This window comes from Toxotes jaculatrix, chromosome 14 (genome assembly GCF_017976425.1).
Source record: "Toxotes jaculatrix isolate fToxJac2 chromosome 14, fToxJac2.pri, whole genome shotgun sequence".
NCBI classification, from domain to species: domain Eukaryota; kingdom Metazoa; phylum Chordata; class Actinopteri; family Toxotidae; genus Toxotes; species Toxotes jaculatrix.
The window spans coordinates 4412891-4438594 of NC_054407.1; the positions used below are offsets into that span (position 1 = coordinate 4412891).

At 40.2% G+C, this 25704-nt stretch overlaps 1 protein-coding gene across 1 annotated transcript in view; it reads right to left on the bottom strand.

The window, feature by feature from the left end:
- Positions 1 to 421: 421 nt before the first annotated feature.
- The window catches only part of brinp2 (bone morphogenetic protein/retinoic acid inducible neural-specific 2), an 86920-nt gene continuing 61637 nt past the window's right edge, over positions 422 to 25704 (bottom strand). Inside the window, exons 6-8 of the mRNA XM_041056119.1 lie at positions 10271 to 10493; positions 3116 to 3422; positions 422 to 2905 (exon numbers count right to left, since the gene is read on the bottom strand). Of these exons, the coding sequence (XP_040912053.1) occupies positions 2084 to 2905; positions 3116 to 3422; positions 10271 to 10493 (1352 nt within the window). The 3' untranslated portion in view covers positions 422 to 2083. The remainder of the gene's footprint in view (positions 2906 to 3115; positions 3423 to 10270; positions 10494 to 25704) is intronic.

The following is a 25704-nucleotide window of genomic DNA, read 5'->3' on the forward strand; positions in this document are numbered from 1 at the left end:
TAGTTCTATAAATATGATCTAATAAAGTGACAGTTAATATTGATTAAAGTCTAATTACTGAACATGCAGTCCTTTTGTGGATTTATATTCATTAAACTTGAATTTGAACTTTAATAAGCTGTGAAGTCACTCGTGTTTGATTAAAGCGTTTGGCCACATTTCCCTCAGCAAAATATCAGTTGCATGGTCCGTGCCATGTGAGAACCCAGTCCACGCTGTTTTACTCAGACAATGGGTCAGTGCAAATGTGCGCAGGTGGAGGGGGGATGCAACTGATGTTGATGCAACGGATATGAATGTGAGTTGCCAAAACCTCAATGACAATCTCTGCTGTAATATATACCAATGTGTTATTTTATTGTTCACATTATAAAGGCGAGGGTTGAAAAAATTTTTGAAACAAGGAAAAGGATGCCGGATAGATAAACCACTTTGTTTTTACTTAAGCAAGCTGAGCACAGAACTGCTGAAAATGACATACAAGGTTTACTGACTTTCAGTGAGAAATTAGTGAAGTAAACATAAAATAATATCAAGTATCATCCTGCTAAATTCTCAAGCTGTCAAGAGTACCATCACTGCCCTGCAGAAGTCTTGTAAGTCCCGTTGCTGTGGTAACTGGCAGCTGACACTGGACCTACATGTTAAAACAAAAAAGAAAAAAGAAATCATTTCATTCATTCCTGAGACTAAACCAAACCACTGAAAACCTTTGTTAAAAGTATAATAAAATCAGCCAGGTTCAATCGGTTACTGAGATTTTGTCTAATTGGAGATAGAAGGACTTTGCAGAACAATTACAGTATGCAAGTACTGGTGTGCACTGTGAATAGTGACTCAAAGTTTCACAACACCAAATCAAAACAATGAACTTCAGAAAGTGTGACTGGCATTTACATGGAAAAGCTACATTACCACATATTCTGGAGAATGTGTCTGTTGTTCTGTCTTGGTAGAAATACTTAAATATAAAAAGCAATACAGCCTTCGCTGGGAAATCAAACACAAAACCAAATGTGCTTCTTGTCTTAACATTGAATCTCCATATAAGGCATGAGTTTGTTTTGTTATAAACATTTTTTTGGTCTTTGCACTCGGTTATCTAAAAAGCAATGTGCACTTGTCCACACCTGGGGTTAGATGGAGCGTTATTTACAGCGTAGTATCTGCAGACCTTTTTGTAATCACATCAGAAGATTTCTTTATGATTTTCAGCTCAAAAATAACTCAACATTTAAGATAGTTTGCCATTCACTTTGCTGATGTGTTCACCTTCTTTTGGTATCGACACACCACCAAGGACAGAACATCACTAACAGGCTTCTCACTCAACTGTTAAGCATAGATACTTACAAGTTTTCAAATGCCAGATAAAATGGTAGGCAGGAATTAAAAAGAAATATTCAAAGACAGTAACAGGGTTCAGGATTATCAAATTTTAAACTGTTAAGCATAACATAACAACTCATTCACCACATATATAATATTATCCCATTTTCCCTTCTCCCAGATTGTTCTGTAGCCAAAGAAAATATGTGTAGAAAAGGGGAAATCCTCTTCCATTAACTCATGTTTGAAGACCCCTTAAGTGTTCCTCTTTACATATCAAAATCGCCTTCATCTTCGCAAGGCAGAGGTCTTCCTAGGTATACTTAATGACATCGGCTCTCTGTGGATCCAGTTCATAAAATCTGTCGGTGTGAGACTCTCTTAGCTTTGACCAGTTCTTCACACAGTTTGCCAAAAGCAGGGCAGTAACGGCAAATGTAAGCATCTGGGCTGGTTCAGTAGAGCTTCTGAAAGAGAGTCCAAGTATCAGCTGTTCTCCTATAAAATGACTCCACTTCTCATCAAAGGGTTCTGGTAGCAATTTTTGATAAAAATGTGACACCAGAAAACTGGCCATAAGAAAAGCCCAGTCAGCTTTTAGACTTGGATGTTCCATTAATCAAGATGATTTGGGTCCAAAAAGCCAACACAGTAGGACCTCCCCTGCTCAGTCTAGGGTTGTCCCTGAATCAGCAACTCTGTTTTCCATGTGTAGCATCACTCCTGAACCCGACTTGTGTGCTAAGCTAGACAGCTAACTGCACAGCTGGGCCAGCTCAGGTTCAGGAGACGCATTGGGGAGCTTGGAGTTGAACATCTGCAGGGAGTCCTTGATGCGTGCCACCTCTCCGGCCGACAGCTTGAGTCGATGGCGCAACAGACAGGAAAACAGGTCTAGTGGCTGCGGTGCTGGTGGAGACAGCCGGTTAATCCGGTCTCTCATCTCCAACAACATAAGAAAGGCAGCATCCTGTGTGCCCTGTGTGTAGGGGTAGTCCAGCTGGAGAATCAGATCCTTGATGCCCTCAGGGTCAAAGTGCATGCTGTATCCAAACACTTTCAGCGTGTTGATCTTCATATACCCCAGGTTGGACGTCTGGTCATCCAAGTCCAGCGGTTCATAGAAGAGAGTTTCGTTCACTGTTGGATCATCTGTGACAATGCGGCTTCTCAGGTAGATGTGCACTGTTTCAAAGAAGGACTTCCATTTGCTGCCCAGAGACAGTGTCCAATTGTAACACTGTGCCGTGACAACGGCGTCCAGTCGAGTTCTCTCCCAGTCGGGGAAGTCAGGCTGGTTCACTGGCATGAACCAGCTCTCTGAGTGACTCCCACCAAAAGGATTCACATAAACCGCAGGCACAGGCTCTAGCGTTGAATTCTTAGTTGAGCATATTTGGAAAGAAATGCCCATTAGCATGTGGATGAGATTGGACTTGTTTTTGTTACTCTTAAGCGTCAGCAACATTCTCTTCCTCCAGGCAGGGTTGAACCAACTTCCCAGGCGGACATCGTTGCTGATGTAAATGGCATGGACCTCTATTCTGCTGTCCAGTCGCTGTAGCAGGTACTTCACCTGAAGAAGGATAAATACATATATAACATTAGAACAGCTAAGATCCTAAGATCTGAGATCCTATAATATAGGAAATATGTGTATGTGTGTGTATATATAAGATATTTTATTTGATTTGTTTCTTGATCTTTAAGCTAATCAGAGCTACTGGATCATTTGGTCCACAGTGGTTTGAGGACCAGTGGGATACATAATACAAGCTCTGAGAACCTCAGCATCAGGCATGTCCAAGTCAAAGTTCAGATAGTGGTCCAGGGATGCGGCAATGCTTGGCTGGCAGGATCCAAGATGAAGGAGGTTGCCATGGTGACAAGCTCCACAGCGGGTCACATTGTCACTGGCACAGGAGGAGCAGGAGGTGGACGAGGTGCCCACGATGCAGGGAATAACTCCCTGGCAGGTGGGCTGCTCCACTGGGCAGCTACAGCTCTTCACCTCCTCAGAGAAGGAGCCCAGCACTCCGTGCTCATTGCAGTACAGCAGAGACTGGACCCGGCTCAGCCAAAACCCAACAGACCTGCAGAGGAGGAAGAGAAAACACAATAATGCAGCATAACATTAAAAATTGAAAAGCAGTGTTTCACTGCCCCAGTGTCCTGGAATACACCTGCAAGGGTGAGGAGTTTAACAACTGGAGGTCAGCAAAGACAAGATTTCCAGGAAGCTGCTGCTCTTCAAACTTTGTAATAATAATAATAATACATTTTAATTATGGGTGCCTTTCTTGACACTCAATGTCACCTTACATTATAAAAACATACACAATAAAAACAATAAAAACAAAAAGAGACAATACAGTTTAAGATAGACAATAGACAATGCAGTTGTGGTCAAGGGGAGTAAGCTCATCTGAACAGATGAGTTTTGAGTTTAGATTTGAAATGTGGGAGTGAGTATTCAGGGAAACGTTATGTTACTTAAACTACTTTTCCCAATTGTCCTGATCACTTTAACTATCACCAAGAAGGGCATTCTACACTGACACCCAAGAACGAAGCACATACAGTGTATTCAGAAGGTATTCAGACTGCTTCACTTTTTTTTCCCATTGTTATGTTGCAGCCTTATGTTAAAATCATTACAATTATTTTTTTCCCCTCACCAATCTACACTCAGTACTCCACAATGACAAAATAACAGAATTTTAGAAACTTTTGTGTATTTATTAAAAAAGAAAAAACAAAGTAAAACCAAGTATTCAGACATTTCAAATTCATCTTTTTCAGATGCTTCTGTGCCTTGACTGGAATCTGCCTGTGGGAAATTCAATTGATTGGACAGGATTTGGAAAGGCACACATGCCTTTGCTTCACAGCTCTGAATATTTCCTCTGTCCTTCAGCAGAAGACAAAAGCTGACAATGCATATCAGAGAAAAACCCAAGCCATGAGGTCAGAGGAACTTCCTGCAGAGCTCAGACACCATGTTGAGGTACAGATCTGGAGAAGGCTTGCTGCATTGAAGGTTCACAAGAGCACAGTGGCCTCCATAATAATGAAATGAAATGCTGCAACATAACAAAATGTGAAAAAAGTCACCTCTCTTGCCAACTCAGTTTGGCCAGGCAGTCAGCTCTAGGAAGAGTCCTAGTTGTTCCAAACTTCTTCCATTTAAGATCAGAAATAATAGAAACATCCGTCTCTATAATGCAATACAATTCAACAGCAGCACAAACTACAGCCTCTAAAATGATCGTACAATGTACAACTACATGAACATTGAAACCTTCATGAAGGTAGCTTTACATTCTGAGACAGCAGACTTACTCAAAACTTAAAAGTGATTTCCTTAACTGAGTGCTTGACTTTGACTATAGCAAAAGTTATTGTGGCCAACAGAGAGAGCAGTAGCACAAGAGGGGAAGGGACGGGAAGAAGCAGGGGATGTGACAGGGGATGTGATTTTAACTTTTAATTTGATTTAATCTCCCATTTCTAATCCGTTTGATAATCTATCACGGGCATCGATGGCTGAGTGGCCAATGGGTCAATTGGGACATTTCCCAGGGAGCACTGTGCAAACTGGATCGATGGCTCAGTGTGAAAATAAAAAAAAATAAAAAAAAATAAAAAAAACTTAAATGAGAGACAAAAGGGAGAGAAACAGATGTGGCTCTGTAGAGGTGATCGGAGAAGGCTGGGCTGTCCACTGTGGTTCTGTGTGTCCCTCATGTCCGTCTGCCGCCACAGCTCACTACACTCAGTTCAGCACCTGCTTACCATTTGCATTGAGGTAGCGCAGTGAACTGTTGCTCCCTCACTTTACATGAATAACAGAGTTAAACAAAAAGAACATAAATGTGTGGCTGAGAAGCTCAGAGACAGGAAGTTAAAATCCAGAGAAATCCAAATGCATCAAACAGTTGTGCCTCTAGCAGCAGTAACTCTGCAGAAAACAGAGAGGAGGCAAACTTTGTAGTTATAGAATGGATACTTACTTATTCGTGTTTGGTTTATTTTGGACTATATTGGACTGTAATATGAAAAGGTGTTTCTGATTCTGGTTCTTGTTCCCAAACTACATTCATAAAATCTTCACAGAGTCTGTAACTGAATAGTGTAAATAACAATTAGACTATAACATTACATTACATTACATTACATTACATTACATTACATTACATTACATTACATTACATTACATTGCATTACATTGTGGGTCTGTTTCATATATTGTTCCACAAATCATTGACCTCTGTGTAGTAAATGCCTCTTGGTGTGTCTCACACACCAAGAGGAAATGGTGATGGTGTGGTGGTGTGTCTCCAGACAGGATTTGGTAGGCCAATCTGAGACAAAAGTCCCGTGCTGATTCTTAGATAGAGGGGTAACTAGTGGAGCTGGGTAATCTGGCTCACTACACTGTGTTATTACCCTCTAACTGGCCTCTGCTGAGGAAGACTGAGACAGACTGTAGCTATGACTTTAGCCATGGAATCACAGAGCTGTCATTGTGACTCAGGTAATTTATAATGGGTGTAACACCAAGTACATGTAGGATTTGTGTATGTTGTATTGCTTATATATCTGTGATATCTGATAGAGGCACAGTGGCTTCGAATCCCATGTGGCTTGATGATAATTTATCTGCTTATTGTGATAGAGGCAATAAAAATTTGTAACAGAGCAGCTACTGAGGCCATATCCAAAGCATTATAGATTCAACCACAAATGCAGTTGTTATCCAAGCAATGACCAAAGCACCAGCTTCAAACAGCACAGTCAGGCAGAGCAGCTGCAGCTGTTCTCACAGCCAGTGGCTGTACACTGTCGGAGTTCCGCCTTTTGAAAAGAGAAATGAGCAATAAATGCTTTATGCAAAATGTCACATCATCTGTCGTCTCTGTGCTGTCTGCACAGTATAACTCTGAAACCTGACAAATACAGTAGATAATGATACGTTACTGGAGAACAGCCTCGCTATATGCTAATTAAACATTATGTATTAGTTCAGGGATAACTATTAATCAATACACTGACAGCTCTTCGTGGCCCAATAGCCCAGTAGTTAAGACACATACCACATGGGCAGATCCCCAGTTCAACTCCGTGCCAGTTGGACTGTACAATTAATAACTACTCATTAATTACTAATTAGTTAAAGATTATCTTACTGAGCCGTTACTATTAATCCCCCATACGTAAGTCAACTATATGTCTCACTAATAGCCAAAACATATGTCACATAGTGGTACATATGTGTATTTTAAAACACAACACACAGAAGATACAAACATAAATGCTTATATATGTAGTTGGGGTATGGATTGTGTTCCTTATATTAAGCCCACATGCACAAGACAATGAGAATAAGTTCCTGATAACTCCCCAGTATGATGTAATACTTTACTTAAGGAAAAGGTAAGTAAAGATAAGTCATGTGAATGAGACCATGAAGCAATGAAAGATTATTCATTGTTTCTGAGTACGATGCACTACTTCACTTGCAGGGGAGAAAAAATAATATTTCAATTGACATTTCAGTAACTGGAAATTCATGAGTGGTTATTATTTTTGAGTTAATCAAATGAGACTCTTAAAGAAATTGGTCAGCATGTCAGTTCATAGGAATGAAATTGTCATACATAATATAATTAAATTGATCATGTCATTTTAATCTTAGTTGCTGATTTATAAGGATTTTTAAAAATAAATGAAAAACAAATAACACAAAGAAACAAAGTCAATTACAAAATGATGAATATGTTCTAATTATTTAGCTTGAGACAGTGGAGACATGGAGATGCGTCTTCCAAGCCAAAATGAAAAACTGTCCAGTCACAGCTTGGGGCTGGAACTATGGGTGGAGCTTATCATTGCTGACATGAACTGGTGGCAGCCATGACAGACAGGCTTTCATGTTAAAACAGCTTCCTATGGGACGACAGTCAGATGACTGTCTGCAGTTTGAGTTGGCCTGTGTCACAGAAGGCTGGACAAAGAAACACAGAGAGACAAAGAAACACAGAGAGGAATCTTCTTGGCAGAATTCTCATTAAGTGTTGACAGCCCACGGTTCTGCCTCCAAGCTGTCATTGGACAGTCAATGTCTTCATGTCCTCTTAACATTTGTTTTTCATTTAATGTGTTTCACTTTATTTCTTTGTTTGATTTCCTAACTCATTCCTTGGTAAACAACTCCCATAAACAAATATTTTCTGTAAGCAACTATAAGGTGTTAATTTTTTTGTTTTTGTTAGCGAGTGGTAGTGCCCTTCCCCCATTTTATGTCCCATGTGCTGTTTCTATTCTTCTACTCTCCCTTTACCCTAAAGAGGTGAGAAAACCTCTCCTTTTAAAATATTCTCAGAGTTAAAATGTTAAATTTAAGGGGGGTGTTCAGAGACGGTTTTTATGCAAAATCTTGGATAAGAGCCTTAAACACAAAACAAGCCTTACACTGCTGTTTATTTCATATGCATCCCATTTCCACAGGTGAAAATCGAATTCACAGTCTGCTCCATGTTATTTAGAAATGGGCTTATTTATCTATAGCAATTTGACACCTTTTCCATAGAATGCTGGCTGTTTGGTCTGACTGCAATAGAGATGAAAATGCAGACATACATAAATTACCATCCACTTGGGTGCAGTAACATTAGCAACAAGTTCAGACTGAAAATTGCAGAGATTCTATCCCCAGGCTAAGTTGAGGAAATCTCACACAACATTGCCCAAATGCTCCAACAATTCCTTCCCCCCAGGCCTGTGTAAATAGACAAAAATGAATAATGATAAAACAAATGGATTTGTGCAGAAGAAAATACGAAGCTTTTGCAGCTGAGCAGCCCCCTGATAACTTGCTGTTGCTGGTTGGAAGGGGTTTAAGACTCTGAGTGAGGGGGGTGAGACAGAGGGAGAGCAAGGTGACACAAAGGTAGCTGAGGGAGAGAAATAAAGTCAGAAAGCAAGGCAGAGTGCAAGAAGGGGGAGATGGAGTGATGGGAAGAGGAAGAGGACTGTCAGGGAAATTAAAGTCCTCTGTAAACAAGTGCCGAGCTGTCAGTCCGGGAAAGGACTTGATTACAGCATGCCACACTGCCACGTACCTCACCCCACAATGGCACCAACAGCCGGTAACAAGACCCTTCATCTCTCTTTCCCTTTCTTTCTCTCTCACTCACCATCCTATCATCACATCTCTCTTCTGTTTACCATATTTTCTATCATTGCTTCATCCGTCTCTATACTTTTGCATCTTTCTCTTAGCTGTATATGTCTCTAACTCATTGTCCCTCCCTCTCTCAGCACCTGCTTTACAACATGAGGTCAGTATGGGCAGTCAGGTGATCACACACGCTGAAAACAATGCATCAGTTTAGTTAAATTAGCTACCACTTCATTTTAGGATAAAACTGAAAGTGAGTGCACCCATGACGCTGCTCATAATCCCTCATTGGTGAAGGCAAAAGCTGAACAAGAAAATTAATCCATAAACTGTAATGAATATTTACATTGGACAGTTTGGATAATATATTTTTTTAATCTTGTACGGTCAACTGACTGCTCATATTTCTTGTCTTGTGAGACTTATTTCTAGCAGTTTTGCTGTTTTTTCAGCAATTACACTGGTGAATATGTTAAATCCTGAGTTGTACAGAAATTTTCCTTTAACTATGCACAACATTTTAAAGGACACATAACCAATAAATATTCCAGTCAAACTGGACATGGAAAACACATCACTTCCTGTGCACCATAGGAAATTTGTAAGCCAGAAGGGTTGCCATGCAGTTCTGTTACAGGCTGTTTAAGTCACAAATTATATGTGTTTAGATCTTTATTCAGATTTGTACTGAAATTCAATGTGGCTTCTACTGAATGCTGTTATAATCTCTCTAGTCTGCTTCATTTTCCACATTATATTGTTTATTGAATGCCATCCATACTCAGTGCTCATACAAGTATCAGAAAGTGCTGTCAACAAACTAAGATCATATTTCAGGGATGTAATTGAATTCAAATAACGTAGTATTTGAGTCTAAATAAAGTAGTATTGAATTGTATTGGGCCATACTGCATGATCCAAGATTTGAGTTTGTGTATAAAATGGGAGGGGGGCCAGATAAATGTAGGGTTGGTCTAATGTTTCTATGAACATTAGACACAACCTTGGTTATCGGATCATGATGTAAAGATAACACTTGTGGAATGATGGTGAAGCTTTATTCTGCGCAATATTACTGCAAAAACTGGGATGTTTTCTTCAAACCACACTGTCTGTGCATATCTGAATAATGTATTTGTTTACACCCCAAAGGGAGAGACCAACACTAAACCCTGGATCTGGGAGGCTACAGTACATGAAAGTAGCTAAACAGGTTTTGATAACGTAAAATGTTGATGATTATTCCTTTTGCAGGCAGTTGTTGCTAGGCTACAATATTGATTCTCCATCTGGGAGTGTTACGGGTCTTTGATACAGATGATCCATGGTACATGCAGGGTGCAGCTACAGTTTCCAGTAGTGTTACTACTACGCTGTCATGATGCCCAGCAGTTTTATACAGTAAGGCATATTTACTACTGTATAATCTGTTGACAGCAGAGACAACCCAAAGCTGAAACAGCTGAAATCGCAATAGCAGCATGTTTTGGATGGGATTCTGCTTAAAGGGAGCAAATGCGTACCCCGCTCGCATGTTTCCCACCTTCCTGTGAGTATAACTTTTCAGGGTTTGCCAAATTCAAAGCTGAGCTCTTTCCAGACAGATGGGTTTTCACAGTGTGCCGTACTTGAGGCGGGATGTTAGAGAGCCTGCAGCTGTAGTGAATCCCCACAAAGCAGCCACCTAAACTCCCAGTAATGACAAATTATGCCTTCTTCATTTAGTATGTTTTCTGTCAGAGTGTCCCAGTGGGTTACCTCTCTCGGGGCAGACTGATGCGAGGTTGGTTGGGGCAGCGTTTGCTCAGGGTGAACAGTTTCCTGACGATCTTCTGGGCTTTGCCAAGGACCAGGGCAGTGCTGGACTCCAGCTGGGCATAGCGCTTCTGGAGGGACAAGTCAGCCGACCAGAACTTGGCAATCATGGACACATTCATGAACCGGTCAGTGGGCAAGCGCTTCAGGAAGGCTTTGAATTCATCTGCATTGAGTTTAAAAGAGATAGGTGGAGAAAAGGAAAGTGGAGAAAGAGAGAAAAAAAGAACCAAATTAGATCCTTTCAACTAATTTGTATGTTAACAATGCCCTTCTTGAGCAACACAAACTGACTCACCACATGCTATTTCATCCCTAGTGGCATGCGTGGATAATGACTGAGGAACTCGGGGAGTTTCATGTGTAATTAGAATACAAAAAAAAGCTGTTATGATCTAATGAATTACCATCACAAAGTAAACACCTGTGCTTCAATGTGTAGTTATACCCATTCACCTCTCCATTAGAAGCTCATTTTATTCAGAGCAGCATCATTTGCGACATTGTTATTTAGAAACGCTAGCCATCTGACTATCGACAGTATGGGCATTTTGTTGTAATAAGCACTTACGCTGTAATTCTTTCTTTAAAAGCCCAAACAAGTTAGGTGAAAATCCATAATCACAAGTTACACAGAGCAATAAAAACATGTGCTGAAACAATTATGGATGTAATACACACCAAATCCTGCAGCTGTTGCAGCAAGTTTGTGTCAACACACACAAAAAAAGAAAGGTTTGATGTCAATACATTTATGATTTCAGTGCTTCATTTCATGCCAACTTTACATCACCTCTCCCACTTCTAACAACATGTTAAAACCATTAAAGCCTCTAAATAATTGGAACTTGAAAGAATTTTATGTGTAGTAGTAGTAAGCATGGACATAAAAAGCAGTGAATTCAATTGATTTTCTTTGAGAAAAACAAACATAAAATGGTACTTTAATGATCTCTTGAAAAAAAAAAAAACATCCAAAGGATTGATCCAAAGAATGAGACTACATCCTACCTTAGCATGTTTCATATTTTAGAGGAGACTGTCAGCTGAAGTAAAACACAAATAAATAGGTAATGTAGGCTGTAAATGGTTACACAGTCACCAGTGGGGCGAACCATCTTGGAATGATGTGTGAACTCTCCCAAGCTGAAATAACGGATGTTTTTTTTTTTTTTTTTCCTGTTCTTCCCATTCTGCTGACAGTGTGCGAATGCAGCATTACCCCCTAGAATACATCCAAATCTGCTGGATCCTCCATTTCCAATAATGCAGCCAGTAGCATCTTTTCATTAGACTTTTCCTGCCTGGAAAATGTCCACATCTTTCCGACTCCACGTCCTCAGTTTGCACTGCAGGCTTTCTGTTTTAAATTTGTAGTTTCTTAAGCCATTCTGAAATAACTCTGATGGTATCATCAAGGTTCTTTACAGTGGTCTTCGACCTTTTTTGAGTCATGAACCAGCAGGATAATCAGGCCGGTGTTCAATAGCACTGGGAGATTTAACTCACAACCAAATGTAAACACATCGATCGCTCATAAACTGCTTGCATCTCCCGTGTTACATAAACCAGTAGCTGCACTGTGAGATGGCAAGTGGTTTAATGCTTTTTGGTGTCTAAACATTTTGGCATTTGATCGCTCTAAGCCCTACAGCTAAGCAAGTGGGCGTTTGTGCTGTGAAATGGTGAAATGAGTATGGCTAAATTAGGGGCTGCATGTGTAGGCGCTGTCCATGGTACTGAAACGGAGCTGAGGAGATGGAAAGACATACAGAGCACGTCACTTCGTTTGGTTTCTTCACCAGCTTGCCTTCTGTGGTTGTAAATAGCCCTAATTCTATTCACCACCCCCCTTCATAGCAATCCACAGACAGGGGGAAACGACCGTGAAGGGACAGTTAACAAGAAAAAGAGAGACAGACAGATGCACCTTCCCTTGCTTATTTTGAACGATTATTGTAAATGTCCTGCTTAATAAATGTAAATAAACAATAAATAATGCTTTGTTTGTGATGTCAGTTTTGTTTAGATTCAACAGCTAGCACCTCTGCCCAGTGTGTTCCAAGCACTGTGCTTGATGCTTGATATGTTCAGTGACTTATTCTCTTCCTCTGACCCTCTTAGTATCACTTTTACATCGAAATTGCTGCTGGCACCACTGCTACAGGCACCACTGCCTGTAGCAGAAACTTGTAACGGTTTAAGCGTCAGCAGAATCTTATTAACTTATTATGGTCAACTTAGTTTAAGTTATAACATAAAGCAGCAAGTTTAGTTGCAAACTCGGCTGCAGCCAAGGCTGTAGCTGTAAAACCCCTGAGCGTGTTGATCTGAGGGAGGAAGTGTTTTATTTATGAATTAATTCCACTTTTCATTTATAAAAGCAGGATTATGTTGTGTCTGGTTTCAAAAAAAAAAAAAACACACGCACAGTGTTAAAGCCATGGTGCTGACAGCATCTTGTTCATGCACTTTGCCGTCCTGCGTTTCTCATTGAAACACGATGAACATCAACAAGAAAAAGGCACTTAAGGATAATTTAGAAATCTATGCATGGTTATTGTTTTGGCACTTATGTACATGAGCTTTAGCTTTTATTGCAAGTGAAAGCTCCCTGGAATTAAATGCAAGAGTCACGAGCTATAATTTAGGAAATGTGCCTGGCTTTACTGGCCTCATGCTATTCTGAATAGAATTTTAGAAACTGCCAAGTTTTCCCTCATGGGTACCTTAGTCAGAACAGCTCCTACTTTGCTGTACTAGACACATGGACATCTACTACCACAGCCAAAATGGAGAGAGAGAAATTCAAATAAAAAGGTTATCATTTCACACGTGCGTGTATGGGTGAGGGTAGGAAAAAAAAAGTGGGAGCTACTGCAGTAATTTACACTCAGAATAACGCTGGCACAGAAGACACAGGTTGTACACCATGCTGGGTTTGCCAAGAATATTCTGTTGTTAAGATCATTTTAGTTCCATTATGAACCAATGGGCAAATATTATGCCAGTGTGAAGCCTCCGGGAAACTTGAACCTATTATTTCTTTTTCTCCCAAAGCCAGCTAAGTGAGACCTTGTAGGATTGTTGGTCTGCTGGAGAATCATATTCCCATGTGCTGTTGTTGGCAGGGAGACAGAAAAGGAAATCTGCAGCCAAGCCGACCTGAGCTGAGCCCAGCTGACGAGACTCAAGCCTATTACAGTGCTCAGTGATCCCAGATGACACAATGGTCTGTCTCCCTCCATCCCTCTCTTTTGTGCACGTCTGCCTCTTTCTCTCAGTGTGATCTTTCTCTTCTGGACTAGCGAGACAGGGTTGTCTCGTCCTCTCCCTTGAGTTTTCTGTCTCTGTGTGTTCTTGTCTGTCTCTGCATCTCTTGTTACTCCTGGCTCGCTCATGTCTTTCTGTAGCCTCACTTCCTCTCTGTACTGAAATGAGGCAGAATTAGTACGGCAACATTAACTTTGTTATTACTCTGTTTACTGGGTACATTTCTCAGCTGGTCTGTTTTTAGTGCTTGTTTCATTTCACCTCTACTGATCTTCACAAAGTATTAAAAGCTACACCAAGCTGAATGTGCAAAGTTCATTGTTCAAGGACAAAAAAAAACAACAACAAAAAAAAAAGCGTACCTCTATTCAGTCGTTCAGTATCAAGCCTCACCTGAAATGATTAGGTACAAAAGAGGAAGAGTGCAAAAGAGTTTAAAAAGTGTGCAAAGTATTTATAAAGTTTTAAATTTGGTACAAATGTTTGCAAGGTATCCTTTGGATGTACAGATTAATATCACTGGATTACTTTGATATTGAAGGAAACATAAAGACGTGATAATTCTAAGACAAGATTAAAGAGTTACAAGGAAAGTGTATCATGTTATACAGAATTAGTATCATGTCACGTCTGTGTGTTCAGATCTTAGTGAAGACTCAGTATGAATTTTGATGCAATCATGTGCTAAGGGTTTTAAAATATCTTAATCGCCCCCATGAGCTCTGTGTCACAGCTTCTACTGCTGCTCCAACTGCTAATTGCGATGATAAGAGAGCCAAATCAACAGGACAAGCTACAGCCATTCCAGCTCTATAAGGCTTCAATAAAGTGAATCATTTGAATTAAGAATTTTTTTTTTTTTAAAGGCTGCACCATTACACCAAATGGAAATCTGCTCCAGGTCCTTTGCTTAGAGAGATTTCACTAAAATTCAGCTATATGTCTTTGAAAACTTAGCTAGAGTTTGAAAGAGTTGTGCACATTTGAACATTGCTTTGAACAAGTGCTATAAAAGCACATGTCTGGATGATGGGAACAGACTCATGCTTCATTTAGAAAAGGCTAAAGACAAAATCAGTCCGTAACTAACTAATGAGCACTTGGTCAAAAACCACACAGACTGTCAGCATTGTTGTTCATTTCTGGAAATACTGAAATACACACTGTTATCCACAGCTACTGCTGCTTGACAGATTCAAACATGGCTGCCTTAGATGGCATGTTACCCCATGTGACAGCCCTCCAGAGTTAGCTCATTACAATAACCCACATGAATTCTGTTTTGAAGGTAGATTTTTTTTTCATTAGCAAAGAGACACGCAGAGTCTCGCTATGACCATTAGCCTCCTTCCGTCTGACCACCACCTTTCTTTATCTCTCTCCCTTTTCCCTTCCATCAGTGATTAAGTCACACAGTGGCTTTCATCTTCATCCACCTAGCCGACTCTCCTTGTATTTCCTTGTTTTTCTTTTCTTTTCCTCCAGTCTTGTGCTCTCAGTCTGTCTTTAACACTCCTTAAGCATCACTCCATCCTCGCCTCTGCCTCTCTCTCGCTCGCTCCCTTCTCTCTCGCTCTCTGTAGTAATCATTAGCACTGCCATCATGCTGGAGGAATTTGTCTGTCTGTTTTCCTCCCTTTTCCTGACATTTATGACTCCATGTCCCAAATTTATGAACAATTTGGCTCACTCAAAATCTCCCCGATAAAGAGGCCGGAGGGGGGTTGTTTCCATGATGGCTGACCGCGCGGCCTTCGAAATCTCCATCTCCGGGCTGAGTTTAGTGATTCATGACATCATCAAGCAGAGACGACAGCTAAGTGACTGGCTGGCTGAGGCCTGTTCATTTAACTCCCTACAAGGACATGGGATATTAAAAAGTCTGAGCCAGGATTTGAAGAGCCAAAACAGCCATATACAGACCAGTGCAGTGGAGAAGAAAGTCCACTTTTTGGTTTTAGCCAAATTAAAGGTGTGGCTCTAAGATCACAGTGTCAGTCAGTCTGTCTAATCACTCTGTTTGGTCCAGAATGAATCCAATTATTGGAAGGACTTCCCTAGAAGAATGACAGCCTGACAAGAATGACAATGTCAGGCACTCACATTAAGTGTGTATTTCTTTTTTTTTCTTTTTCTTTTTGTTCTTCATGCATGCTTAGTGAAGCATAATCTCTAGAGTCAAAACTGTCCATCTCAGAAGAACGACTGCATCAGTCATTTTAGCAAGTGACACAAAAACAACTTACAGTATGTGTACGATGAAGTGTCAAAGCCCTGCAGTGGCTAATTCTGACACAAGGAAGTTTTACAGAGCCATAACGTCAACATCAGACTTTAACGCAGGAGAAAACCGCTGTTCATATCCTGTTTCAAAGTGAGAGTCATCCTTGTTTTTCTTAGAACCATAACCATGATCCTTCAGAAGCTTGACCACGCCTTGATTGCATTAACCACGATAAAAAAGGTAACTTGATCTGTTTGTGCCTAAACCTAACCAAAACCTTAACCACAGCGTTGTCACATCATAACACAAACTTTTTAACTGGGTCATCAGATTCGAATATGAAAACACTTCTATGTGTATATTTTCTCATTTAATTCTGGACTGCCATTCAAATTACACAAACTTCACATTAAATGTAGGTTTTGAACGTTGTAACTATCTAAAAACACTGAGCCACATCCACAGTTTCACTGTGGGTTAGTAGAGCTATGGTGGGTGGGCTAAAGTGAATAAATGAATCAATAATGTAAGCTGGTTTCCTCCTGTATACTACTCATGCAGCTTGAAAACTGCTTTGTCCATTGATTTTCTGACATCAATCAGTCTGGAGATGACAGTTTGTCCAAAGTGGATGTGAACGAATGGTGGATCCAGAGGAGCCCATCATTTCATGTGTGATGGGAAGTCAGTGTTAGAGCTGTTGAAATAACCTTCACCTTCCTGTGTGTGAATAATGTAAATCTTCAATGCACTGCCTGATGTTTGTACTTCAGCTTATTGAACCACGTTACACCAGCAATCAATCCACTCCATTCTGACATTATCTTCACTGTGCTCTGCAATTGTTGACTTAAACACGTTTTTCTTTTGCAGTTTCACTTCCATATTGGCTGATTCTGTTATGCTGTGTGTAATTAAAATATTCTGTCAAACACATGTACATAAATCAGTTTTAGCACTTTCATACACTCACTGTCACAACGTCTCCGTCACAGCTGGAATTAGAATTGATGGGTTAACAGCTACCTGTCATATGAAGCGATGAACATCGCTGTCTGGAACATCTCCTTTCTCTTAAGATGCCTTTTTTTTCCTGTGCAGTGCCCCTGTCAGTTATGTCTTAGTGAAGATCCTCCCATTAAATCCCACATGATTTCACGCAGCAACAACTTCAATAATCATCCTTCTTCCTCTGCGCTTTTAATTCAGTGGCATACATGACAGACAATAAGGTTGGAGTTGGGAAATTCAGCGCTCTCCCTCTCATTCTGCAGCAGGCTGGGAGAAACTGAGTGGAAAACAGAGGGTCCAGAGCTGTCGAGAAAGCTGCTATCTCCATCACTTCAAAGCGCCTGCAAGACATTAAAAGGCGCCATCCAACATACGTCGCTGAAACTGCTCACACTGCTGCTCACACTCACAGTCGTTAGCAGGGAGGATTTTTAACTTTGACAGTCTTTGTAGATCCTCTGTATTAAAAACTAGACTTGATGTTTTGGAAGTAAGATCAGTCTCTGCTCAGTGGATTGACTGAGAAGACTCAATAAAACCACCTCCAACATAACCTGAAGCAAATTTTGACTTTATATATATATATAGATATATGGTAATGGAAATTAAGCACCAATACACAAGAGACAGCAGGAGTCATCACTGTTAATGTGAAGAGAAGGGAAAAACTCTTATATCCTCAGGGCAGTTAATGCTGATTTTGACTCCTTGTGAACCCTATGGAGGCGTACAGAATGTGCTAAAAAGTGTGTAAACGTTATACAAAAATAAAACTTCATTTAACTGTCCATGATCTAATAGCTCTCTGATACATAACCAGCAGCCAGCAATAAAAAGCTTACGGTGTCTGCAGCCAAACATTTGCAACTATAAATGTCTGTCAAAAAAAAAAAAAGGATCAGGTAGAAAGGAAAAGAGTAGAAAAATGGTCTTAGCGGGTGATTCATTATGATACGCTCTAATTACATTTGCTTCTTAATACAGCAAGCCTTTTGTTTTCTGATTAGCTCATAATCCCCTAAAGACTTGTACTATTTCCCGACACATCTTCCACTAGCAGTCAAAAATCCTTCAAGAGGACAAGAGCGCATTTCACTGAAATCACAAATTCATAAGGATCTTAACTATCTATGATTAACAGAGTAATTAAAGGTGCATTTATCTCCACATTTAAAAAAGGTCGGCTGTGGGAATACTGCAGCTACAGCTACGTTTTATTATGTACAACAAATTATTTCTGTTTGTGATCCTCATACAGTTAAAAAATAAGTTTATGGCAGGATAACTTATTATGACATTCATAATTTTATAATAAGTATGGCATCACAATTCTGATGATATTTTTCAACTAATAAAGTCTAATAGAAATGTTTACTGAAGCCCTTCATTTCATTTTCATTTATATTTGTTTTGATGTAAAACACATACATTTACACTGCATTTTAATTCCTGGCAGTTACAGTGTAAAAAAACTTTGTAGTGCTGCCTAAGAAACTGACCTGACTAACCTTATTTATTTATTTATTTTCAGTCATAGATCAAAGGCTGACCTGAATGTGAGAACTGTATTTTTGGAACACCATGCTCTGAGTGGAAAACATGGTCAGTGTATTTACATAGAGAACAGTAATGAAAGTTGATGAAGGAGGAAAGCTGTTGGAGGAAAGCTTCATTCTTTCCACAACATATGTAGTAAAGATGTCCAACATGCCTATAGTTGTATTACTTTGTGTAAGCTCTGTACTCTAGTCACAATTTTTTCTTTTTTTCCGTAGCAGCTGTTCCTGTTAGTGTGGACTAAACATGTATTTACCTTATACTTTAAAAAAAAAATGTTTTCTGCTTTTGATCTGACTCAGTTGTATGTTGCTACGCTGTAAAACACCACATAGACTTCCCAGCATGCACTGTTTAAGAGTTAACACTCTCTAGAGACACTTTTTTTTGTAGTCTGAAAAACACTCATGACATAAACTTGTGTGTCTTAAAAAATATGTGTAAGCAAGTCAAGGTTGTTTCTCTACATAATGAAAATGAAATGAAAGTAAATGAAAACAATTCTAACCATGATGAATGTTAGTACTGAAATCAGTCTCTACCGCTGCACACTTTTTAAACTATTTAACAGTCACTGAGAGCAATCTGGACTGTTGTATTTGTACTGACTTGAAAATGGCTTCAGCAGCTGCAGCTGTAACTTCTTCTTATCAACTGAAGAAGTGACTGTAAAATGAGAAATGACAAAACTGAAAGGGTGAAAGGGAAATATGTTTTATGGGAAACTGGCTGGATTATGTTCGGAGGATTTTTCCTTTTCTTTTTTTTTTTTGATTGAATGAATGAAGAGCTACATTTCTTAAAAGCAGTGGAGTTACCAGGAGGTGGCTGGGGTGGATGGTGGGCATACAAAGGGCACAAATGTTAGACCAGAGATCAGGGCTCACATCCAGATGCCTGTATTTTTAAGGCAGCAGAGGAACTGATCCAGTGTCCCTTGATATTCTACTCCTCTGACGCACATTACCACACTACCTCTACCTGAGTATTAAAAGTGGTCCACTCTTGCCAATCCTGGTTGCTGTTCTGCTATGTCAGTCCCCCCTGATGAGCAGACAGGACACCATGTACTAACCGCTCTCATTCAAATTCTTCACCTGAATCACTAAGCTCCAGCTTTCAGTGGAATACAAATGGACCAAATGACAGACCAATTCCCTCCATGTCAGGCATTGCTGCAGGGGAGGTCTGGCTTTCTAAGCTGGGGAATTGTAACTTTGTGCTACCCGCAAAACCCACAAAAGACAACATTGCACTGGCATGGCATCAGCTGAATGAAACTGAAGTGTGTGTTCAGTAAAGCCTGACATGATATCACACACATTCAAATCCAAACATAGTGACAGCTTTACATTTAACATCTGAAACCTTTCTCAAACCCACTGCGTGAGAGAGAAATGGACGGCAATGTGCAAAGCCATAACACGTTAGGGAGGAAATACTATCAGGGAGTGCACTTACTGGACTCATGTGGGTGATTGTAACAAAACAAAAATGCTTCATTGCCGTACCTTCAGCCTCCACCGAGTCATAAAGCAGATCAGTCTCAATTAGAAGGACCATTTTCCTTGTCGTTCAAGGTTGGTGAGGAGCCTACACCTCCTCTGTGTTTTGACATATAGGGCCGAGAGACTGAGAAATATAAGAATAGTTATAGTGAGAAGGCGTGAAAGCCAGAGAGAGGTTGACACCAGCCAGCATAACATCTTTGTTGGTTCAGAATCCACTAACAGGCTGAATAAGGCTCTTCTTTGTTGAGGAATGACTGATTTACATGCATTTTAGTGCAAACGTTGCTCGCATTATGCAAGTTGCACATGGACAGGGCTTTCAAAGATCCACTCCATCAATCATACACATGAGCTTTGGTCCCTCCATGATGTTAGCTGGTTAATACCGCTAACACATTGAACATGAAGCTTTATGAAAGCGTCCAAGACAGCACAGAATGGAATAAAAAGAGCCTGACAGCCTTTATATACAGAGCATCAAATATCTACACTGACAGTAAGCCTTATTTCCCAATCTCAACTTGATTATGTAAATCTATCTGGTGCCTCAGATAATTATTGTCAGTGTCAATGAGTGTGTGAGTCTGTGTGGGTTTGTTTGTATCCTGACTATGTAAGCATCTGTATGCTGGGGTTGCTCAGAACTGAAATCAAATTCCAAAACATATAAGCACCAACTGTTGAGTCATATAAAGCACATTTCGGACTTAATGCACTTTTCACTGCATCACTGGTTACACATGTGCTGCATCCAGCTTCTGTCTGTGCTGGTAGTGGAAGAAATTATTTGGAAGCTGTATTCAATCAGTCATTACACACTATTCATTGAAAAAAAAAACCTCTTGTTTAGTGACATGGTCCATGGGTGGTGCAGCGGTGCTGTAGTTTTTTAGCACTGTCGCTTTACAGCAAAAAGGTTCTGGATTCGAACCAGCTGTTATAGAGAGGAGGTGTGAGGAGTTTGCATGTTCTCTCCATGCCTGTGTGGGTTTCCTCTGGGTACTTCCTCCCTCAGTCCACAGATATGCAGCAGGTGTGAATGTAAGTGTGAATGGTTGTTTGTCTGTGGTTATGGTTTCTCTGTGTGTCAGCCCTATGATAGAGTGGTGACCTGTCCCCCAGCCTATAAATAGGTGCATATGGTGAGCAGTATATGCACCTATTTATAGGCACAATTTCAGATAGGCTGTGGCATTTATTAAGAGGCCCAAAATGAGCCAAGAAAACATTCCCCACACCATTGTGTGGGGAACCTGACATGGTCTTCTGCTGTTGTAGTCCATCCATCATAGGGTTGGACGTGTGGTGAATGCTGAGATGCTTGTCTGCTCGCCATAGTTGTACAGAGTGGTTATCTGAGTTAGCGTAGCCTTTCTGTCAGCTCCAACCAGTCTGTCCATTCTCCTCTGATCTTTCTCATCAACAAGGTTTGTTGATGAACTACAGCTTCACTGGATGCTTTTTGTTTTTGGCTGTATTCTGAGTTTAACTCTAAACCTGACTGGAGATCACATGAGTATGTGACTGATTTACAAGCTACACCAAAGCCTGATTTGCATTATGCTTCACTGGCAGCGCTTTGTGTTTTCCTTTTACATTTATAATTTATAATCAGGCTTGTCAAACCAGTACATTAGATTTCTCTCCGTACAATTACTCAGTCTGCATTATTTTACATAATTACTCGACCTGTGAAAAACATGAGAATCAACATCCCAAATTCACTATAAAATCAACAGCACCGATGCAAACTGAGGCCTGATACTTAAACAATTAACATCTCAGAAACCTTTAAAACACATCTTTCTTCAATTTTTCAGCTTCTGTTTTTACATAAAATACCACGTTTTATATGGTAAAAATTGTAGTTTTGAGCCTCAGTCTACTTATTATGAGAAAACTCATGAGAAAATAATATCTAACTATAGTTTCATTTACATTTACTCTAGTCTTCAGCCTTTTAACCAGTCTACCTTGCAGTGGAGCCAGAGAGCCATAGGAATCCTGTGGCCTACTTCTCTTGTCTGAATGGGTAAAATCACTACTCTACCTCACTGTGGTACTGTATTATCCTTGGGGCCAAAGTTGTTTGCCCCTAGCTGAAACAAACACCTTAGGAGGCCAGTGAACCTTTAGCATAGCTGATTGAAGATGAACTACCTTCCTGACTCCTGCCGAGAGATCAGAAATGGATAATGGATTTGGGCGAACACGAGAGAGGGTGAGGGGATCAGTCATTTATATCCACCGAGCTATTTTCAAGCTGCTTCCACCTGAGGGGAAACCTCTCACTCATTTTTCTTATGTATGGAGGGTGGTTGACAGAACACATATGCTCTTTTCAGCAATGCTCTGCTTCACACTCGCACGGTTACACACATTTGGGAGTTGTCCAGGAAACCGCAACCTCGCTTGGTCGGCTACTGGGAGCTGCCCAGTAAAACATAGTTTTCTGTTGTAAGGCGAAGGCTGTTCAAGGACATTTTAACAGTGGATGCTAAAGAACAGGAGAACATTATTGGTTCACTTCCCCCTGTCATCCACCATGACTGAGATATTGTCTGAGGATGTGATACTGCAGTGTATTACTGCCTGAATTGGAGGGTATCTGAATGACGGACATGGGAAATCATTGTCAAGCAGGACTGGTTTGTTCGTGTGTGTCTGTGTGTGCACAGGGCAACAAGTCCTCCAACCAGAAAGACTATTTGGGTCATTTGGCCCTCCCCTCTGAGGCAACCCATATGAGTGTCTCATGAAATAGTGTCTCTAAGGCAGCAGGTGTACCGGACCATTGTTGTCATGGTAACACTAATAAACACACACAGACTGTGGAATGGTCATGGTCAAAAGAAATTGGTTGGTTAGTTTCAAACAGCGGTCTCCTGTGTCAAAGTCCTTTGTTTCATTGACCCCATCCACCCCGAACTTCTCCCTTTGTGGATTTTGTCGCTCTTTACGCAGCGTCACTTTCCTCCTCTGCTCCCATAATAATTACTACCACCACAAGAGGTCGCCTAACAATAAAACATAACTATGGGTCATAATAAGCTGCTTGCACAGATGACCTATAGGGTCATATTTTAGGGAAGGACAGTCTCAAAAAGGGGCACTGAAAAAAAAAAAATTACTATATTCTTCCAGATGTGTTTTTATTCATCTACTCCGCTACTCAAATATCACTGCTTTACTGTAGAATACAGAATGTGATGTTTCTAAAACAGATGTCTTTTGTGTGTGAGTGAGGTTTACATCATTGTCATATCTAGCTATAAAACACAATCAGTCTGTTCCTCCAGGAAAAACCAAGAGCGATTTAAATGATATGGTTCTTATAAGTAAACTACAGCTGTGATTTTCACAGAGCAAACAAAGCAGCGTGTGTATTTTTTTTTCCAGATGGTGAAAAGGAAGAATGTGAAAAGGATGCTGTGTATAGCAAATTACTTAAAACATTTACTCAACGTAATACTATTTTTTAAATACATTACTAATTACTCAAAGGCAGGACTAATTAAGGCCTCAGTGTGCTACAAACAAAATGTTTGTCTGTCTTAATGTTTGAAACCCTTCTCCTGACAGTGGAGTCAAGGGATGTTGCACAGACAACAGACTAAGGAATAAATTGATTAGCATCAGCTGATATCATATAATATAATGTTAAAAGCACCAGCTATAAATGAGAAAGCCTGGCGACATTAACTGCATGCTCTAACACTGGTCTTTGCGAAACAACAAGGAGATAATAAATGATAAGTGCTATAAGATATTCATTAGCTTCACCAGGAACCAGATCTCGCTGGCTATCGAAATCCACAACTTCCTCTCTATGATAGTCGGCTCTTCACTCGTTCCAGTGTGGCTGATCTGTGACAGCTAAAAACCATTTGGATTTCTGATGTGGTCAGACAACATATACAAATCACTTCTTTCCTGCTATAACCCAGCCATTACCCTGCTTGTTACTGGAAAAAAGTAATCACATTATTGTGACAAGTACTGCATTACCTGACTGGGTAACACAGTAAAACATATAATAAACTCTGATAAATACACTAAATGACAGCCTTGCATTGCTGTCAACAGTGGAGGTGTGTTCATTAATAAGCCTACTAATGAACTCGATTTGCCATCCATAGCTAACAAGTCTTTTATTTATGTTTTTATTTTTTAAAAATCTGTAAGCAGTTCAAAAGAAAAGCGAGCAGCACATTTTACTTTTAGTCTGCTTGGTTTTACTCGTCAGCATGTGTAAAAGCCTACAGCAGCCTTCCCATTATTAATAGAGGATAAATGGAGGGCAGATGCATGATGGCGAACCTCTACTTAACCAGTGCAAGGCATTCCTTAGCATGCAGACCTCATACATTAAGAGGAAGCCATTCTGGGGTCTGATGGCTGTACCTAATAAGCAGGCATTATCCTTAAATACTCCCAAGGTCTCAGATAGCGAAAGGAACCCAGATGGGCCAGGGCTGCATTTGTCTGCGGACAGATGGGTTTTAACGGTGCATCCACTCAAGCTGCAAACAATCCCAAGTTATAGCAGCGCTCTGTTTATGATTTTATACTTTTGGCATCATTGCAAGTTCCTTTATGTGTGAAGGTTAAGAAGCCAAATGGGTGAGTAGGCTATCTGTGAAGCAGAAAGGCCAGCACTTTGAAATTATTTACATTGGACTTTCCTTACAAGTTAATGTTTGGATTTCAAATTGCAGTGGGATTGGGTGGTGAGAGATTTGTTTTCCTGCATGGTCAGACAGCACATCTTTAGAGGTAGTAGGAGAGGCCATAAACCATAGCTGTTGAGGGACAGTGTGTATCATTAGGCCTAAATAAATATCCTATACACATAGGACAACGTATTTATATGTAACACAATCACAATCCTCTCCCTATTCTACATCATAGTCTCTCTTTATCATTATACTTTATTATTATACTATTATATACTACGCTGTATGATCTAACATGACAGTGCAAACCAAGGACATTCTAAACTTCGATCATAATCCTTTTTCAGTAGCCAACTGTCTAATAAATCAATCTTTTGAGCCTTCGAACAGAAACGGAGGCATGTTTATTTATTCCTCCCCCTGACTTCACACACTGTTGTGCAACCAACAATATGCCAGTGATAGTAAGACATGAGTGACAAATTGTTTAGAAGTTGCACACAGCAGCGGCATATCATAATCTATCTGAATCATTTTGCTTTTTATTTCACCATGACAAACACATTAGACTTGTTTTCAAATCTTCCCCATCTTCCTGTGTACAGATCATCACATAGTGTAGCACAGTTCTGTCATTTGTTGTAACAGCTTATGGAGGAAAGGGAGCGCTGGGTTCGATGCGGCAGATCGCCCTGCTGATGCAAACATGGCCAAAGTGTAGTCATGTAAAAATGAAACTGAGGAGGGCTGTCAATCAAGATCGCAGTTCAAAAATGATTAATCATGCATCCCTAGGCACAAAGGATTGTAGTGTCAGAATTAGGCAGTCAGTCCAGGCTGCTGCTGGTGGTGTGATGGTGTGGGGAAGGTTTTCTTTACACTTTACACTACACTTTGGGACCAATCAATCATGGTTTGAATGTCCCAGTGTATCCGAGTATTGTTGCTGAGAAGGGAAAGGAGACCCTTCCTCGTATTAGTGTGAGGTTCCTAATAAAGTGCTCAGTGAGTGTATCTCAACAGCAATTGAATGGATAGGTATAAAATTCCTTGAATTCAAATGATTTGGTGATTAATTTTCCTCTTGGACACCATAAGGTTGACACTCTGGATTTTGTGTGAAAT